The 21,021-nt window shown below is 42.2% G+C and overlaps 1 protein-coding gene and 1 non-coding gene across 2 annotated transcripts in view; both read right to left on the reverse strand.

The window, feature by feature from the left end:
- Positions 1–21,021, reverse strand: part of EXOC6B (exocyst complex component 6B) — a 468,443-nt gene that overhangs the window by 103,294 nt on the left and 344,128 nt on the right. The window contains exon 18 of the mRNA XM_056814064.1: positions 15,842–16,021. Within this exon, the coding sequence (XP_056670042.1) occupies positions 15,842–16,021 (180 nt within the window). The remainder of the gene's footprint in view (positions 1–15,841; positions 16,022–21,021) is intronic.
- LOC130456621 (U6 spliceosomal RNA) lies at positions 19,124–19,229 on the reverse strand. Its single transcript, XR_008915691.1, has one exon. It is a non-coding gene; the product is annotated as a U6 spliceosomal RNA (small nuclear RNA).

Below are 21,021 nucleotides of genomic sequence, written 5' to 3' on the forward strand. Positions count from 1 at the left end.
TGTACTAGCACAGAGGAAGCCGAGCAACCTCTATTCTGCCAGACAAGTTTCAGGCATGGAAGACTCAGCCTCAGATAGTTCTCACTGTCCAAGGAGTAACAAACTGAACAAAGAGGCCCATCGCTAGCAGGGTTGGCCACTTAAGAACAAATTCTTTGGCCCAGAAGGCCTCAGAACCTGCAACACTGAGAGTCCTAAGGTCAGAAAAAAACGAGCACTGAGGGCAAAAATCATGTCTACAAGCATTCTCTTACCTCTTTGAGGCCTATGGGTGAGATTTTTGTCCAATGCCCAAAGGATATAGGAATTGAATCTTGCATTTACATTTTGGCTATGAAAAAAAATTAGAAGATAAAAAAAACAAGTGCAAAGGTGATAAAGGAATGAATCCTTCTTGGAAATGAAAAAAAAAAGGCAGAATTGGCTTCACTATTTATCCAAAGAAAAAAAGAAATACATTTCATGGAAATATTTGCTTACCCTAAACTGTAGTGCTTATGATAAGAATTTGGAAAAAGACCACTGTGAAAAACTACTGAAGCTGAGTTAGTAACATTATTTTCAGAGAAAGCTGTTACAAAATCTAACAAACCATTCCTAATAAAATCAATATATTTTAATGTTTGATGTCTTTGATGCAAATAAGGACAATAAGTTAGGATGCAAAAAAACTGCTGGAAGACAGATATAAGGAGTATGAAATGAGGAAATTTCAAGATCTGTAGAATAGCCAGACATTTCATAATGATGTTATAAATACTTTCTTCAAGAAGAGTCAGAAAGCAGTGGAAGTGGAAAGGGTCAAATAACATCATGAAAAAAAGGAAGCTGATTAGAATTTTTTAAATAGAGAAAGCAAATCATTATTAATATGAGTCCTTTCTGAATTAGTCTTCTGTGTATAGTCAGACCAAACACTTACTATAACAAAAATCAAAATTATTACCAAACTAGAAGAAAAATGAGGAGAAATGGCAGACAAATATTTGAAAGAACTCCAATTTCTTGATCAAACAAGTTATTGATGCTAAAAATGGGAAGTGGATAAAAGAACAGATATTGACATATACTATTGCACATCTTCATCTAACAAGGAGATCAAAAAAGTCTAGAATCAGATTAGGCAGCAATCACCTGTTTGCCTAAGAACTGTAGGGAGATGGCAGCCTAGAGAAACAATGGTTAAATCATAAATTCATTTGCACACTCTTGTAGAAAAAGGATGGATAATTATGAATTTGTCCCCAAAAATGACAAACAGAAGAAGGAAAATTTAAGCTTTAAAAAAGCTCACTTTTTCTCCTCTCTCCCCTAAAAAAGGAAGCCTAAAAAAAAAAGTCATCCAAAGGACATTTAAAGCTGAAAATGGAAGGACTATTAACAAAAAAATATAAAATGTTTTTAGATTTTTATACCAAATGTTTTTTGATAATGACAGTGGAGTCACCACATTTTTACTCCAATATCACAGTCCCTGATATAATATAGCGAGGAAAAATGGCAAAAAAAGAAAATACAGAATGGGCAAGGGACATGAATAGGCAGTTTTCAGATAAAGAAATCAAAACCATCAATAAGCACATGAAAAGCATTCTAAATCTCTTATACTTAGAGAAATGCAAATCAAAACAATTGAGGTACCATCTCACATCTAGCAGATTGGCCAATATGACAACAAAGGAAAGTAATAAATGTTGGAGAGGATGTGGCAAAATTGGAACACTAATGCATTGCTGGTGGAGTTGTGAATTGATCCATCCATTCTGGAAGGCAATTTGGAACAATGCCCAAAGGGCTTTAAAAGACTGCCTGCCCTTTGATCCAGGCATAGTATTGCTGGGTTTATACCCCAAAGAGATAATAGGGAAAAATACATATACAAAAACATTCATAGCTGCACTCTTTGTGGTAGCAAAAAAATAAAAAATGAGGGGATGCCCTTCAGTTGGGGAATGGCTGAACAAATTGTGGCATCTGTTGGTGATGGAATACTACTGTGCTCAAAGGAATAATGAACTGGAGGAATTCCATGAGAACTGGAAAGACCTCCATGAACTGATGCAGAGCAAAAGGAGCAGAACCAGGAGAACATTGTACACAGAGACTGATACACTGTCGTACAATCGAATGTAATGGACTTCTCTACTAGCAGCAATGCAATGATGCAGGACAATCCGGAGGAATTTAGGAGAATGAACACTATTCACAACCAGAGGAAGAACTGTGGGAAGGGAAACACAGAAGAAGAAAAACAACTGCTTGATCACCTGGGTCGATGGGGATATGATTGGGAATGTAGACTCTAAATGATCACCCTAGTGCAGATATCGATAAAATGAAAATGGGTCTTGATCAGTGACACATGTGTCAGCTATGGGAGGGGAATGGGAGGCGGGGAGGGAAAGAACATGAATCATGCAACCATGGAAAAATCTTCTAAATTAATTAATTAAATGAATAAACTTTAATTAAAAAAAAAAAGAAATTATGGGGAAGAGCAATCAATCACTCATAATTATTTCTTTTGCCAACTATGTGAATAAAAGGCCTAGACCAATACCCAGAAAAGGTCTGTCCTGAAGACTACAAAAATGATTTGATTCTAGAGGTTTCTAAAAGAGGGTGGGGGAGGGGAAAGCTCGAGGGGAGAAAAACAACTTCATACATGGCTGTTATCCTCAAAAAGGTAATCAAGAAAATAAAAGCGACTACTATACCAAATATCTATTTTCCTGGGTCTGGAAACATTTTAGGAGAATAATCTATACATGTATTAGGAGTTTCCTTGATGAAAGTTTGAGAAGGGAGGCTTTTGTACATGATGGTCTACAGTAGGCCCTAGTCAAGACCCATTGTGCTTACTGATTTATTGATTGCCTTTGATCTGGTAAAGTTAAATACCCATTTGAGGCTCTCTTTCCATTGGCCACTTTTGTGTCCAGACACGTGCTGCTGCAGGAAGGTGGAGAAAAGCACCCCCCGAGCCCCCCAAATTTATGTTACATATTGCCAGTTGGGCCATTGTTGTTGCCAGGCAATCCTCCTATAACTCTCTAACAAACAGCCTATTCCACCCTTCAAAACATTTTCGTCTGTCCTAAAACACCCAAGGCTTCTCTCCTCCCACCCTCAGCTGAGACCCTGGCTTCATTTTCTTCTGAACAAATTGAGGTCAATCCTCAGGAGCTCTTCTCTCTTCTCTCCTCTTCCTCTCCTATCACACAGGCTCCATGCCAAGAGGTGGTCCTACTCATTGCCAAGGCTCACACATCCTACTGTTCTAGATGATCTCTAGCAGGTTGCCCCCTGGATTGTTGATCCTCCCCCGGCCCCCTGCTTCTTAACTGCCTACAAACATGCCTCACTGGAGTCTTCCAATCCCTGCTAACTACTATCTCATATCTCTTTTGCCTTTTGAGGCTACACTTCTTGAGAAGGTTATACCAGGTGCTTCCAGTCCTCCTTTCTCTTTCTTCTTAAATCTCTAAAATCTAGCTTCTGACCTCATTATTCAATGAAATTGCTCTCTCCAAAAATATCAAATGATCTTTTAACCACCAAACCCAGTTGTCTTTTCTCAATCCCCAGTCTTCCTGAATTTCTCTGCTTCCTCTGACATTATTGATCATTCTCTTCTCTAGGATAATTTCTTTTTCTCCTGATTTTCTTCCCATATTCACTGTTCCTTCTCAGTCTCTTTTGCTAAATCTTTGTCCTGTTCTTGCCCACTAACCACAAATGTTCCACAGTGCTCTATCCTGGGCCCTCTACTTATTTCCCCTCTACACGACTTCACTTAATGATCTCCCCAGCTTCCATGATTTCAATTATCGTCTCTATACTGATGATTCTCAAAACTAATAATCTGGCCCTACCCTTCAATCTCCAGCTGCCTATTAGGTATCTTGAACTCAACGTGTCCAAAAGTAAACTCGTTATCGATGCCCTAATACCTCCCCACTCTATTACTATTCCTTTTCCACTCTCCTCCCAGTCCCCCAGACTCCTCACGACTCCCCTCTCACCATACAAGCTCCTGCCAATGGCCATGGATTTCGCCTTTGTGACCTCTCTCGAATATGTTCCCTTCTCTCCTCCGATGCTGCTAACAGTTTGGTGCAGACCCTCATCATCTCACATCTCTATGATTGCAATAGCCAGCGTGGGGGGAGGGTTGGGAGGAGGTGTCTGCCTGCCTTCAGTCTCTCCCTACTCCAATCCATCCTCCATTCAGCCCCTGAACTGATTTTCCCAAAAAGTGTATAGAAATATCATGTCATCCTCTACTCAACCAACTACAGGATCAAAAAAAATCAACTCTGGCATTCAAAGCCCTATAGCCCGGCCTCTTTTTCCTTTCGTCTTCTTAAGCCTCACTCCCTGACATATCTTCTTCCAGGCCTCCTGACTGTTCCACCAACAAGGCATTTCACTGGCTGCTCCCCAGGTCTGGACCTCCCGCCTTCCTCCTCTGACTTCCTTCAAGTTTCAGCGAACATCCCAAACACACAGGAAGTCTTTTCTTTGTTTTTTTCCCTCTGTGGGTAATTCTAGCGTCCCATACATATCTTGTTAGTGCGCAGCTGTTTGCATGGTGTCTCCCCTATTAGCCTGGGGATTCCTTGGGGATGAGACCTGTCTTGTGTCTTTCTTTGTACCCCTAAGACTTGCCACTATAAATACTGACCGAGTGGCTGACCAGGGAGACAATCATATATATTGAACAACCAAGTGTAACCCAAGGCAGAGGAACATAAACTTATTAATGATGTTGGACCCTAACAACCCGCCAGCACTCCAGATGGGCGAGATGGCCTCCCAGTGTTCCTATTTGTAGAGAACGTGGTTTGTCATTATTCTTTTAACTGCATCAAGCCTCAAGCCTTAAGCCACAGCAGACTCATAAATGGAACGAACCAAGGCCCCATCCTCAAGGACCCCACAGTCTCAAGGTAGAGGGGGCACACCAACAACTGTATATACAAGCTATGTACTGAACAAACTGGAGATCATCTCAGAGAAAAGTCACTGGAGTTCTGGAGATTTAGAAGGTAAGATCCTTGCAAGCAGGGATTGTTGGCTTTCTTGTCCTTAAATCCTGGGAGTGTGGCCCATTGCTCAGGCCATAGAAGGTACCAAATAATTCCTTGTTGATTGCTAAATTGGGTCCCAATGAGGTACTAAAATAAAGATAAGCCCAAACCCAAAATCAGCTGCAGAGACAGCACAGACAGGAGGAGTTCATGGAAGGAAAGTGATTACCAAAAGCTAGTGTTACCAGAAAGGTCATACAGGAGGCAGGACCCGAGCAGGGGGCCTTAAGAGAAGAGTCCAACAGTGCTCTCACCCTTCAATCTCCCCTCTCATCTCCAAGCCTCACTATTTTTTTAACCCCCTTACTGTGTATTAGTTCCAAGGCAGAAGAGTAAGTGCTAGGCAATGGGGGTTAAGTGACTTGCCCAGGGTCACACAGCTGGGAAGTGTCTGAGGCCAGATTTGAACCCAGGACCTCCCATCTCTAGGGCTGGCTCTCAATCCACTGAGCCACCCAGCTGCTCCCTCCAAACCTCATTATTAAAAACTGAGATAAGAAAAAAAAAAACCTTCAGTGTTCCACTTTAATAAGCCCAAGACCTTAATTAATAACTAAGGAAGAAGCTGAGATACATGGTTTGTATCCTTTAAATAGTCACAGAAATTTCTAACTGGACCACAGCTGGCTGAATTGCTACTAAGACTTCTTCACTGCTATTTCATCAGGTTTAAAAAGAAAGAAGAAAAAAGAAATACTAAATAATTGCCCCCAAAGAAGCCCAAACTCCCTAAGAGATTCCCAATCATTAACTGAACCAACAGCCCAAAGCCCGCAATAATAAGCTGAAAATGTGCTGATTTCAATGTAGCATACTCAAGAGACATCAATCTTGTGAACCGCACAGGGGCAGTTAAAGTATTTAATTCCTAAATACCCTGAAATACTTGCTTTCCAGGAGGACAGAGAAATGGTTGGCAGAAAGGACTGTGTGTGTGTGGGGGGGGGGGGGGGGGAGAAGGGTCTGGGCCGGCCTGCCAGAAAATTCAATGATCACCCAGCCAAAGGCAATGGAAGCTGGGATGTGGGCTGGAGCTCCTGGCCTTTAAGTAGGAGGTCCCTCCTTGACAAAGACCCAGGTGCTGTGGCCTGGAGGGGCTGTGGCAGCTGATGGGACCATCACTGATGTAGCAGTCAGGGAAGCTTCTCCTGCCACTGTCCCATTTCCCTCAACCCTGGGCACTTCCTATCTGTTGAGAATTACCTAGCACATGCACTGCCCAGGCCTTGACTTAACATTGCCAGAGGGATTTAAAAACAATTTCCTCACTTTGGCACATCCTTCAGGAGGTGGAAATGCTCTGAACTATCAGCCCAGCACTTCCCAAATGGCTTTCTCCTTGATAGCTGCAGAAACTGGCACTGAGTGTGAATCTCTTCTTTAGCCCTGGCTCTCTCCCCCTTTCTTGTATTCCCATTTCTCTATGTGTAAGATGCCCTTTCTCAGTGGAAAGCTAAGCTCCCTGAGGACAGGGGTTGGGATAGTGCTTCTTTCCAGCCCTTCACTTCTCTTTTGGGATGGATAATAAATATTGGTTCCAAGGCAGAAGGGTGGCAAGGGGTAGGCAACTGGGGTGAAGTCACTTACTCATGGTCACACAGTAAGGAAGTATCTGAGAGGCCAGATTTCAACCTAGGATCTCCAATCTCCAGGTCTGGCACTCTATCCACTGAAAACCGTAGCTGCCCAGCTGGGATAGATTTTATGGACCATAGGATTTTAGCAATCAGTTGACTTAGTTGCTAAGTTACCTGCCTGTGGTCCCATAGTTAGCTGCTAATAAAAGACAGGACCCTAAATCATTACTTTAACTCAGAAGTCAAAGCATTTTCACTATATCTTGCTGTCACATTTTGATATTAATATTCACAGTTTTTTAAACTGTCTAAAATTCTATCCTTTTCAAGCAGGGAAAAAGAAGGAATGAAGTTAGCAGAAAGGGCAGAACAAGAAGGAAAATGTCTTTGTTGGTCCTGATCTCACAAATGCTTTCTCTGAAAAGGTGGCAGCTCAAAAAGACAAATGGTGACTTGTAGATAGGTTATATCTCAAATTTAATTTTAGTCTATACCATTACAACAGAGATCACTATATAGATTAAGGGGGGGAAAGCTCTATTTAATAACCTACTTTCTTCCTCTGGTATCTGTTACTATAATTTCCATTGTAGAGGTTGAGCTAAGATAGCAGAAAAGACGGAGTGTTCCAGGCAAATGTTCTCAACATTACTCTCCCAACAATTTTAAACTAACGCATCAAATTGAATTTTACAGAAGCAAAGTCAACAGAAGGTAGTATTGAGGCATTTTTCCATCCCAAAACAACTCAAGAAGTTGGAAGGAGAGATCTATGACACTAGAAATCTGTGGGTCTTGGAGGCTGCTACTATAAGAGCAACAACAGCAGCAACAATTCCTAGAGCTCTCACAAACCAAAGCTGGTAAGAGGATTGGATGACTGGTGAGAAAAAGATTACAAGAAGGAGCATCTAGGTACCTCAAATAAAGAAATGAGAGGAATGAAAAAAAATGAACAAACAAAACAAAAAAAAAAAACTATGAAAAGAGAATTAATTCTTGGTAAAAGAGGCAAAAAAAATACTGAAGAAAATAATACCTTAACAAGCAAAATTGGCCAAATGGAAAGAGAAGCACAAAAATTCACTAAAGAAAACAATTTCTATAAAATTAGAATCGTGCAAGTGGAAGCTAATGATTCCCTGAGACATTAAGAAACAATAAAACAAAATTAAGAGAATGAAAAAATAGAAGCAAATGTAAAATATCTCACTGGAAAAAACAAATAACCTAGAAAACCTATCAAGGAGAAATAATTTAAGAATAATCATACTACCTGAAAGCCAAAATTTAAAAAAAAAAACAGCCTAGACATCATATTTCAATAAATTATCAAGGAAAATTGCCCTGATATCTTAGAACCAGAAAATAGAAACTGAAAAAATCCACCAATCACCTCCTGAAAGAGATCCCACAATTAAAATTCCCAGGAATATTATAGCTGAATTCGAGAGTTCCCAGGTCAAGCAGAAAATACTTCAAGCAGCCAGAATGAAATCATTCAAATAACACAGCGCCATGGTCAAAAATAACATAAGATTTACAAGCTATCACATTAAAGGAGTGGAGGGCTTGGAATGATATTCTAGAAGGCAAAAGAACTAGGATTAGAATTAGGAATAACCTACTTTAAAAAACTGAGTATACTCTTTCAGAGGAAAAACAAGATATTTAATGAAATATTGGACTTTCAAGCATTGTCAATGAAAAGTTTGGAGCTCAATCAAAAATTTGACATTGAAATCCAAGACTCAAGAGAAGCATAAAAAATATTAGACATGAAAGAGAAATCATAAGGGACTTGATAAGGTTAAACTTTACATTCCCATATGTGAAGAGGATACATATAACTCCTAAGAACTTCATCATTATTAGGGAAGTTAGAAGTCTACATATTCAGAGGGTAAAAGTGTGAGTTAATTAATTTGGGGATGATCTCAAAAATAAATGGATGGGGTAGGAAAGGGATACACTAGGATATGGGTTTAGAGAGAATAGGGAAAATCACATTAAAGAAGTGTGCAGAGGAGAACAGTTTTTTAGTGGAGGTAAAATGGGGAGAAGACTTAAACCTCACTTTGTCTTAAAGTAATTTAAAGAGGAAAGAAAAAAAGTGCATACATACACACGGTTGGATAAAGGAATTTCTCTTACTCAAGAGGAAAGTGAGAGGGGAAGGGACTTTGAGAAAGGGAAGGGTGGTGATAAAAGGGAGGGAAGATTGAGGGAGACAGTGGACAGAAGGAAAACAGACTTGGTGGAGGGATAAGTTAAAAAAAGAGAGGAAGAAGGATAAACAGAAGAAAATAGGAGAGAGGGAAATACACAGTAATCATAACAGTAGATATGAATGGAATGAACTCACCCATGAAACGGAAGCAGATAGCAAAATAGATTAGAAACAAGTATTCTACAATATCTTGTTTACAAGAAAACTATTTGAGGTGGAAAGACAATTAAAGACGATTAAAGAGTTAAAATAAGAGGCTGGGGCAGAATCTATCATGCTTCAGCTAAAGTACAATAAATTCCAATGTAAACTGAGAACTTTGACAGTTGTTAGCATTCAGCCCTGATGATTTATGTGTATGAGGTCACGGTCAGCCACTATGTGGTTTTCCAGGTGAAGAAGCTGGGGCAAATAGGGTAGGGTTAGGTGACCTGGCCCAGGTCAGCTGTGTTCAGAATTAATGCAAAAAGGCAGGGTTAACGGTAAGTGACTTGCTCCAAGTCACCCAAGTGAACAAGAAGGCTGGGAAAAAGACCCAGGACTCCTGACTCCTGGTTTCATACTTGAGATAGCATTTCCTCTCTTTCAAATATTTTTTTAAAGATAATTATCAGGATATACAGGGATACATTTTCAAAAACAGGCCCTGAAGTTGAGCATACAAAATGGGTAATTGTGCATGCAATTGTAAATTACACAATGGGAGCCTGAAAAAATTCATGGGCAATTATCTTCTCTGTGCTTCCAACTCAAAAGGATGTAAGAGAAACATTTTTAAAACTTAACCTCGATGTAGACATTCTTTCTACCTTTTATCTAACTACCCAGCATTTTCTCCATAACTAGAGACAATGAGTGGCCTGATTGACAAAAATGCAAGGGGAGAATGGTTTTGGAAGCCCTGTGTCTCTCCTTCCATCCATCCATCTTACTTTCATAAATCTACAGCTGGAGATGGCCTCACAGATGCAATGTCGCCCGTGACTGGGGATTTCTGACCACTGACTGGACAGGGCTTTTCTGAGACTAATGAGAAGCTGGGCATCTCCTTGTACAAAAATGAGATATGACTCTTGGTCGATTACATCCCAATTGCCTCCAGACATCAATTTTCTACCATTCAAATCTCTCTTTCCAAAAGTATTCCAATTAATTTGACAATTGTTCATACTGAAGGACAGGCATGCTGTGTTTGAAGATTTCTTTTCATTTTCTTTCCTGGAATCACATTACCTCCAAGTTGGAAGACATCCCATAGGACCACTTTACTGTATCCCAACACAAGTCTTCAAAGGGAAACTTTCAGGGAGTGGGAATCCATTGTGTGGGAGAAGGCTATAATACTCCTGCCTTTCTGCAATCCCTCCAGTTTTGAATATTTCCATCTACTACTATTATTGCTGACAATTTGTAGGGTGAAGAGACAGCTCAGAGTTGTTTTTAGTAATTTATGTCAGACTTTCATATGGTTGTCAATAGATTTCAATTCCTTTTTTGAGAAGCATCTGAACAAATCCTTTGGCCCTTTATCAACAGGCTTTGGGTCTTACATATTGGTTGGTTCCGCATATAATCTTGGAGATCAGACTCATCTGAATATTTAAAGAAAATACTATTTTTCCCATTCATTAGATTCTTTTCTTATACTAGTGCAAAGCAGAAGGGGAGAGGGGGAGGAGCAGTCAAAAGCTTTTCAATTTCATGTCATAGAAATCTCTTTTGTCTTTCAGATCCAAGCAGCAACTGGACAAAAAGCAGCGGGAGGGGAGGGTACCAAGATGAGTTCTCTTACAAGCTGCTTGGGTTGGCTTCTGTAAAGCAGCTACCTAGAGCTTAAGAGGGAAGAGAAGAAAGGGGGATTTGCAGGCTAGGGATTAGCCTCTGATGCTAGTCATACAGCCTTCTCTGTTGTTGGTTCAACCAGTTTTTACCTTGTTTGGATTCTTTTGTGTCCAAGACTATAAATGGAGACAGATGACACTGATTTATCCCTAGTGCATAATCCCCATTGTGGAGAGGACTCAGAGACCAGGATAGTTGGAGAAAATGTCTAGTCCTCTATCTTGTTAGTCAAATTGGAAGGAGTAGTCACTGAAGTCCCTGATGTGAGGGCAGGAGTTGAAAAGGTTGGAACGTTTGGGAGTCAGGAACTGAACTCTTGGAGGAAAGAAGGGAATGTCTCGAGACAATAGCTACCAAGAATTTGATGAAGTAGTAGATCTGATTGACTAAGACAGCAGGACTGAATTAACCTCAAAAAAGGGAAGATAACTGAATAATTATGGCAAAGAGGAGAACGCGGAAGAAGCAATGGGAAGCAAGGAGTATCCCAACTCCCTCACCTTGACGAGAGGGAATAAAAGTACAGCCAGGGCTGGAAAGAGAGATCGAGGAGGTTGTGCCAGGAGAAGGATGAGGTCTCAGGGAGAGCCAGAAGATGGAAGAAGTGAGAAAGGAAGACGTAAGATGAAAGCACATTTGTGACCTATGGAGGAGGCATTCCAAAGAGCAGGATAGAAATAGTGAGGGTGGGAGCAGACTGAGGGAATGGAAGTAAAGGAGAGGATACTGGGAGAGGCAGGGAATGGAATAATGAATGGGGAGGATATAAGCAGGGAAGAGATGGTGTTAATCATGGAGGAATGATTTTGGATGAATTTTCATGTCCAAAGGGTTTGGCCTCAGAATGGAATCCGCTCAAGTCCTTGGGCAATTTAGGAAAGGGAATTAAGAGTTGGAGCTGAAGGCATGGCATTCTTCTTCTTCTCCCAAGGCAGGAGACCAGGCCAGAGGAATGATGGATGGCCTTTCCTCTCCTGCTTGTAAGGGAAGAGGCTGGTGCTAGATGGGATGGAGACTAGGAAGAAGAGGGAGATCTGGCCTGATGGAACGGCATCCTCTCCTCTTCCCCCAAAGGTAGGAGATTGATGTGAGATGGAATGGCATCTCTTTTTTTTCTAAGGGAGGCTGGAGACTAAGCTGGAGACCAAGCAAAATGGAATGAATAGGCAGAAGGGAGTGAGAAAGTGCAAAAGCTGCAAAGACAGGAGAGGGCCAGGTTGTGAAGGGTGTTAAAAGCCAAATAGAGCATTAAATATTTGATCCTGCAAGTAATAGGGAGCCACAGGAATTTATTAAATCTAAGGAGTGACATGCTCAGAACTGGGCTTGGGGAAAACCACTTTGGTAGCTGAGTGGAGGATGGAATGCAGACTCTTGAAGCAAGGAGGTCAAGGTGAAGGCTACTGTGAGAGTCCAGGTGAAGGGTGATAGTGGCCCTTGTGCCTGTGGGTTGTGGGATGGGAGATCTGACAAGAAATTTCACGTGTTGCAAGAGGAGTAGGGGATGGCCCTGAGATTGGGAAGTTTTATAAAAGGAGAGTCTGGTAGAGAAGAGGGAATGATGAATTTTGTATTGATAGGTAGAGTTTGTGATGCCTACAACATGTCCAGTTTCGGATGGTCAAAAGGCAGTTGATAATGTGAGGATGGGACTCAGGAAAACAGTGAGAGCAAAACCATGAACCCTCTCCCACCCCATACCAGTTTGGACAGTCTTTCCTTTTTCCTTTTTCCTTTTTCCTTTTTCCTTTCCTTTCCTTTCCTTTCCTTTCCTTTCCTTTCCTTTCCTTTCCTTTCCTTTCCTTTCCTTTCCTTTCCTTTCCTTTCCTTTCCTTTCCTTTCCTTTCCTTTCCTTTCCCTCCTTCCTTCCTTCCTTCCTTCCTTCATTCCTTCCTTTCTTCCTTCCTTCCTTCCTTCCTTCCTTCCTTCCTTCCTTCCTTCCTTCCTTCCTTCCTTCCTTCCTTCCTTCCTTCCTTCCTTCCTTCCTTCCTTCCTTCCTTCCTTCCTTCCTTCCTTCCTTCCTTCCCTCCCTCCCTCCCTCCCTCCCTCTTGGAATCAATACTGTATATCAGTTCCAAGTCAGAAGAGTGGTAAGGGCTTGGCAATGGGAGTTAAGTGACTTTCCCAGGGTCAGACAGCTGGAGAGTGTCTGAGACCACATTTGAACCCAGGACCTCCTGTCTATAGGCCTGGTTCTCAATCCACTGAGCTACCCAGCTGCCCCCCTGGACAGTCTTTTTTAAGAGCTTCTGACACTGAGAGGATATGGACAGGTGGTTTTCCTCTATTTTCAGAGGTCATGAAGACAGACTTGGCAAGAGTTTGCCTATCCTATCTTCCCTTAGTTCTGGGGGCCTCTGGCCCAGTTGAGATCTTTAGATTATCAAATGAAGTAAGATATTGCCCATTGCTCATATTGGCATTTCCCCTAAGGGGTTCCTATTCTAGACTCACACAGCACCCAGATCCATCCTGGGGGCAGCCAAAACCCAGAGAGAGAGAATCAGAAGTTTGTTCCACTTTCTGGCTCCTTATGTTATACTCACATCTCAGAAAAACCCCAAGGGGAAATCTATTACCCAAGATTCATAGAGATGAAAGGGTAGGGCTCTTGGAGACGGGCAGTTTGAATTCCCCTCCGATAGGAATGGCCCGAGTCTGGGATGAGTCTGGGATGGGTTTCTTCACCTATCAAATGAGGAGGTTGGACCAAATGATCTGAGAATCTTCTAGCTCTAGACTGGTAACCTGATGGTTTGTAAACCTTATGGTGCTACCTCAACGTTAGCCAGTGGTATCTTTTCTTCTAGCCTAAGTTGCCAGCCCTTCAGACGCAGTCTTGTCATTGGTCCTGGGTGGGTCAGTCTAGCAGATGAGCCTAGTAGGGGTAAAAGGATGTGAGCTTTTCTTTAATCACCAAAAAAAGACTCAAATCCTACGCAGACCCCTTGCAAAGCGGAATATGCTATGAGAAACCACCATTCACGTAAGCCTAGCAGCACTGACAGTGAACTGGCAAGGCTACCCCATGGGAATCGCCAGCACTGGATCCTGGAGAAGCTGGAGGCTTTGGGCCCAATGCCTGCCACTTCAGGGACCAGAAGGAGAAAACTGACGGTCTCAAAGCCCAAAGCCTGTAGGAGGTTCAGGCTAACTGGGTGAAGCACACCTCAGAGTGAAGGGTGAAGCACACAAATCAGAGGGACCTTGAAGGTCTGCAAGTCCAAGCCCTCCTCCTTTCAGCTAGCCAGGAAAAGCAACCTACCCAGAGGCACACGAGGAGTAAAGGGAAGATTCTGGATTCAAAGCCAGGGCTAGAATACTCTTCATGAGTTTAAGGAAAGAGTAATGCACTTGGTTTTACCCCAGGCCACATACACTCCCCAGCATTGCCTAAGGGAGGTTCAAATCAGATGAAAATGTAACTGGGGAATATTTAACAAAACAAATAAAAATATAACTAAACATAGGTAGCGTTCGATTTTAAAACTAAGCGAATACATGGTCCACAAGGATTAGTGGCCTTCTTTATACAGATCAGTCTCCATTTCTATTCGAATTTGACGCCACTGTACTAGAGAATCATCCCTAAAGTAGAGAGCAGAAAGCAAAGGAGGCCGCAATTATGTAATACAAGAAGATGGAATGGAGGTGAGAGTAGCTGTTGTTTAGTAGTTTTCAGTTGTCTCTGACTCTTCATGAACCTTTTGGGAGTTTTCCTGGCAGAGACACTGGAATTGTTTGCCATTGTCTTCTCTAACTCATTTTACAGATGAGGAAACTGAGGCCAACAGAGTTATGTGAATTGTCCAAGGTCACACAGGTACTAAGTATCTGGGGCCAAATTTGAATTCAGGATTTCCTGACTCCAGGCCCATGTTTATGCGCTTTGCCACCTAGCTACCCTGCAAAAAGAGTGGGGTCCTCTAGTTCAGCTTGCCAGGAAGGCAGCTTACACAGCTTGCCAGACTGTTCAATCAGAGCAAACAGAAAGTAGAAATTCAAGCAGAGGAGAAAGAGAGGCCACATTCTGGGCTCCTCATGGTTCTCTGCAAGAGCCACCAGGATTTGGGGAGCCAGGCACCCAAGGGGGCTCTCTTAGGGGTTCTGAATGAAGAGCAAAAACCAGTCCGATTTCTCAGATGCAGTCTCTGAGACAACACAGTTGCTTCACCTTACATGAGCTGAGCCTGTCTGCATTGTGACTGACCCCAAATCTTCAGCTAAATGAATGTCTGAAGGTAGCAGACTAGAGGCTTTGGGCTACATGAGCTGGGAGTGTGAGCTCTGCCTCCAGTCACAACTGAGATTTTCTTTCTTTTTTTTTTTAAATTAAATAAACCCTTACCTTCCACCTTAGAATCAATCCGATGTATTGGTTCTAAGGCAGAAGAGTGCTAAGGGCTAAGCAATGGGGTAAAGTGACTTGCCCATCACACAGCTAGGAAGTGTCTGCAGCCACATTTGAACCCAGAACCTCTCATCTCTAGGCCTGACTCTCCATCCACTGAGCTACCCAGCTGCCCCTGCAACTGAGATTTTCATAAAAGAACTGAGTGATTTCTACAAACCACCTCTAGCTCAAGGAAGATTTCTCTGGAAAAAGCATATTGCTGAAGAGAGGTCCTCTCTCTCCTCTCCTGGATGATAGTGCCACTTGTAGGCCCACCTAGCGGGTGCTGAAAGCAATCCTCAATTGCCTTCCCAGGGGGAGCACTTTGATAAAAGAGAACATGGATGGTTTCCCTGAACTGCTTTTTAAAGTTTTTTTATTCTGTTTTAAGGGATGGCTCAGGGGATAGGGAAGGAGAGGAGAGAGATGTTCAGAAATAAAGGTGATGGCTAGGCCTAGAGACGGGAGGTCCTGGGTTCAAATCTGGCCTCAGACACTTCCCAGCTGGGTGACCCTGGACAAGTCACTTGACCCCCATGGCCTAGCCCTTACCACTCTTCTGCCTTGGAGCCAATACACAGTATTGACTCCAAGACGGAAGGTAAGGGTTTAAAAAAAAAAGAAATAAAGGGGATGTAAAAACAAAATATATCAGTGGCTGCGCTTTGATCAAAGGCAGCAGGGAGCAGGGGCAACAATCACTTACAGGAAGGTGTGTGAAGACTGCAAAGGTGCTTCGAAGAAAGGCGATGAGATCGATCAGATAATCACTGGCCCTGCTGCCTGAATCCCCGGCCATCCAGTCATAGTCAGCCAGCTGCAAGAACTGGTCGATCTTCTGGTTCAGGTTGGTGTAAATCTCTTCCTCTGCGGCATGTCGGGCATCCTGCAAAAGGAGAGCGACTGTGAACAGCTGCGCCAGGCTTGGGGCCCAGCCAAGTTAGGCAGGAATGGGTGGCAGAAGCCCTTCGACTTTTCTGTCTGCAGGTAAGCCCCCGGGGCCTGATGGGCAGGCCAAGGTCTCCATTGCCTGCGTTCCTTCTCCCTCATCAGTCCCACGAGAATGCTTTTATGGGGTTCCTTACCATCAGCTGCCCCACTTCTCATTTCCAAGCAGGCCAGAAAGCTCCCAGGAGCAAGAAGACCCAAGAGCACTAGTGCGGTTTGGGTCCACACGGGGGAACTAAAAAGCATTCTGACAAGACCACCACCAGGAGCCCTTTGGGTCCCCCTGCCCCCTCATCACCCTGCAGAAGGTTTCCATCTGCATGAGAATGTTTTCAGGAAACAGTAGCCTAGGAAAATACACACTATGTAGCCATTGTAATTGCTGTGTTTATGCTGAGTGCTGAATTAGCTGGTTTGAAAGAGCTCTGGTGAAAATACCCTTTCGATGTGTTTTAAAGAGCTCACTGTTTCCAATAAGCCCGTCAGCACGACCTTTAGTGGTCTCCAGAACTTCCCCTCTGCTAAGTATTTAGCAGACTGTGCAGCTTCCCTGGCTGCCTGCCATTTGGAATAGTCCTTCTTTGTATTCTTAATGCCAGAGCTACAACAAAACCGCACGCCACCTTCTTTTATGGGGGCTGTCTGGCCAGGTATTGCATATGGCTCTGAAGATTGGGAAACTCAGATGGGAAGAACAGAGGCGAGAGCTAACGCCCTACTCAGAGGCTTCCATTAAATACCTGGCAAGCTGACATTGCCAGGTAGAGAAGAGAGCCACCTGTGCTTTCAAGAAGCTTCCATTTGACTGGCGAGGCCATCACCCACCACCCAGACATTCCATCTCTATAGTCAACAAGACGACAAGGTAAATTCAAGGCTGGTTAGTGGAAGGTAGCTTGAGAGGGAGGCTACGAGCCATTGGATGCTTCCTCTCAGATGGACGGTCGAGAGCCTGGAAGGACCAGGACAAAGACAAGGGCTGGGGAGATGGAGTGCCATGGGCGCGAAGCCAAGAGAAGGCCAGCTTTGGTGGTCGGTGAGGGCACAGGAATGGGAGTAATGGAGACGAGGCCTCTAGGTTTTCATGGCTTGGCTCTCTCCTGAATCCCTTCCTATCTCTGAATACTTCTCAGGCTCCTTTACTGGATGTTCATCCAGCTCACAATCCTTAACTGTTTGCCAACGTTCTGTCTTGAGTAACCTCGCTGCTGACCTCCAGGGCCCTACCTTCAATTGCCCACAGGAGTTCTCGGAGACATCATGAATGCACGTTTGCCTTTCCCCTCTCTGTGACTTTCCTATCACTGCCAAAGGCTCCATCCGCCTCCTGGTCCCCCGGACTCCCAGCCTGGGTGCCATCCTCAGCTCTTTCCTCAAGTCTTGTCCCTCTCGTCCAAAATGCTGCCAAGTCTTAGTGGGTCTACCTCTGGAAAAGCTCTTGACCTCTTGCTCTCCTGTGACGCTGCCACCAGCCTGGAACATGGCCTCATCACCTCATTACCAGACTATGAGAGTAGCCCACTAATGAGTCCCTCTACCTCAAAGTCTATCCCACTCTAGTCTATCCTGGGCTCTGCTATCAAACAGAACTTTCAGAGCCCGGTCTGATCGTGTCCTTCCTCTCTACTCAGTAAACTCTTATGGCTCCCTATTGCCTCCAAGATCAAGTACAAGATGCTCTGATTGGCATTCAGAGCCCTTCATAAGACAGCTTCCTCCTACCTTGCAGTATTCTTATGTGTTACTCCTCCACCACACCCACTCCATTTCTGGTCTCAGTGTATGGTCACTGGCTGTCCCCAAACCTAAATTCTTTCCCACCTTATCTCTGTCTCCTGGCTTCATCCCATCACCTACCTCTAGGAAGCCATTCCCAAGATGCTCTTTATGGTTTTGCTTGGAGATTCTTTCCAATTTTACCCTGTTTATAGCTTCTTCATATATAGCGGTTGCATGTTGTTTCCCCCATCAGACTGTGAGCTATGTGAAGGCAGGGACTATCTCTCTTTTGCCTTTTTTTTTGCATTCTCAGCATTTGGCCCAGGATCTAGCACACAGGAGGTGCTTAATAAGCCCTCACTGTTTTCAGAACTGCCTAAATCCCTTCTCTACATAACATTTATGACAAGGTGGGCTTTGTAGAAATCTTATTCTCATCCATAAAGCAGAAACCCAAGTGACAGCATCCAAATCATTCTGAAAAAATTTGACTGAAGCAAAAGGGCCCTAAGCAATGTCCTAGGAGAATACCTTCATCTAAGGGTCAAATACCAAAATCCAAAATGAAAAGCAGATATTCCAAGGAAGGCAGAAAAGCCATGAGGAGCAGGGCCAGGATTGACACTCTCCAATTCCAATAACAGCTCTTTTGCTGAAACACAACCACACCGCTCCTAAAATGCCATCTCATTAAAGGACATTCTCTATCCCAGTCTGGTAACATTAGGAGAATTGCACAAGCTTACTGGCGTTTTTCTTTCTATTTTAACCTTATTTAATCTTCCCTTCAGAAACCATTCTTGTTTTAAAATAAATTTTCATTGATGGCATGCATTTTTTATATACAATTTTCCCCAGTATCTCTCCTTTCCCCCCCTTCTGGACAGTCATCCTATATAACAAATAGTATTTTTTAAAGGGGCAGCTAGATGGCACAACAGAAAAAGCAACAGCCCTGGGGGTCAGGAAGAACTGAGTTCAAATCCATCTTCAGATAATTACTAGTTTGTGGGACCCTGGGCAAATCACTTTACCCTATTTGTCTTACTTTCCTCATTTGTAAAATAAACTAGAGAATGAAATAGCAAACTGCTCGAGTATCTTTGCCAAGAAAACCCCAAAGGGGATTACAAAGAGTCAATCATGACTGAAGTGACTAAACATTTTTTAAAAGAGGAGCAAGAAAAGAAAAAAAAATTTAACTGATAAATACATTGAAAAGGTCCAAAATTTTGTCTGAGTGGTAATTTGGTTGGTATAGCATTAAAGGTAGAAATAAAATTCATCAGTATTGTCATTTTTATTATATTAACATGGTCCCCAAAATATGGAACACTTCTGAATCTGTATGGCATCCTTGCACAGGGAGCCATGATAATCTTTTCTGTATCATTCCTGTTTTAGTATATATGCTACCAAATAAGCATTCTACCTTTTAATCTTAAGAACACTAATCAACTCAAAGATTGTACTGCTTCTGCTAGTCCTCAATATTTACTCAGAGCTCAAAGAATGGATAGAAGAATTTCCAAGAAACATTCAGCATTTAGTCTATTCTCCCCAGAAATCCTTCATCCATGGGGACAACCATTCTCTTCTTGCATTGGAGCTGCTTCATCATGTGATATTTGAACAGAATGGGCCAAGATCAGTACATCTGTGTTGTGGGACAGTTATAGATGGGAAACTATGCTAGCATTTGGGAAAGGAGTGGTTGGCCAGTAAAAAGGAACATGGAAAACTAGCTGGTCAGAAAACACAGAAAGTTATAAAAAGGTGAGCAAGTGAGAACATCAAGATGATGCCATCAACTCTTGCTATCAAGGAGTAGACTGTAATGAGAGAATCTTGAAAATGTAGTGATTCCATGACTGAACAAGCAGTGGTCTATTGTTGCAATGGAAAACTACTGCACCATAAAGAATGATGAACAGGATAAGTTCAGAAAAACTGATGTCTATGAACTGATGCAAAGTGAAGTGAGCAGAACCAGAAGAACACTGTATATAATAACAGAAGGACTAAACTATTATCAGCAAAACAAAGTTGCAAGGGAACCCCAAGGGACCTGGGATAAAAACCTTCTATCCACAGACAATGGAGGAACTGATTACAGATCAAAGCAGACCATCTTTCACTTTATCTCCTTCATGAGCTTTTTATTGTACACGTGACATATCTTCAGTCATGACATGGGGAATAGGGAAGTATATATTACATGAAAGCACTGTATAACTTCTATCAGAATATTTACAACCTGGGAGTGGCAGGGGGAGGGGGTAAGGAAGAGAGTCAGAATAATAAAATGTCAGAAAAGAATTGTCAAAAATTGTTTCAAATGTAATTGTTGAAGGAGGAATAGATAGTAAAACTATACTAGTCGGAGACCTGAACCTACAACTATAAAATTTATATAAATCAAATAAAATAAATAAATAAGAAAGAGGTAAAAGGTGCCAATGCAATCTTAGAAAAATTAGAGTTAATAGATATATGGAGAAAAATAAATAGGGACAAAAAGGAATACACCTTTTTCAGCAGTACATGGCACATTCACAAAGATTGACCATACACTAGGCCATAAAAACATGGCATACAAATGCAGAAAAGCAGAAATTAAAAACGCAACTTTTTCAGATCACAACACAATAAAAATAATGATCAGTAAGGGTACATGAAGAGAAAAATTAAAAATCAATTGGAAATTAAATAATGATACTCTAAAATCAGTTAGTTAGAGAACAAATCATAGAAACAATTAATAATTTCATTGAGGAAAATGACAATGGTGAGACATCCTTTCAAACTTTATGGGATGCAGCCAAAGCAGTACTCAGAGGAAAATTCATATCCCCGAGTGCATATATTAACAAATTAGGGAGGGCAGAGATCAATGAATTGGACATGCAAATCAAAAAACTTGAAAGCAAACAAATTAAAGCCCCCCTCCCCAGAAGAAAACCAAATTAGAGATCCTAAAAATTAAAGGAGAAATTAATAAAATCGAAAATAATGGAACTATTGAACTAATAAATAAGCCTAGAAGCTGGTACTTTGAAAAAAAATAGACAAAATACTGCTAAATCTAATTAAAAAAAGGAAAGAAGAAAAGCAAATTAACAGTATCATAGATGAAAAGGGGACCTTACCTCCAATGAAGAGGAAATTAAGGCAATCATTAAAAACTTCTTTGCCCAATTATATGGGAATAAATATGGC

This window comes from Monodelphis domestica, chromosome 1 (assembly GCF_027887165.1).
Source record: "Monodelphis domestica isolate mMonDom1 chromosome 1, mMonDom1.pri, whole genome shotgun sequence".
Taxonomy (NCBI): Eukaryota; Metazoa; Chordata; class Mammalia; order Didelphimorphia; family Didelphidae; genus Monodelphis; species Monodelphis domestica.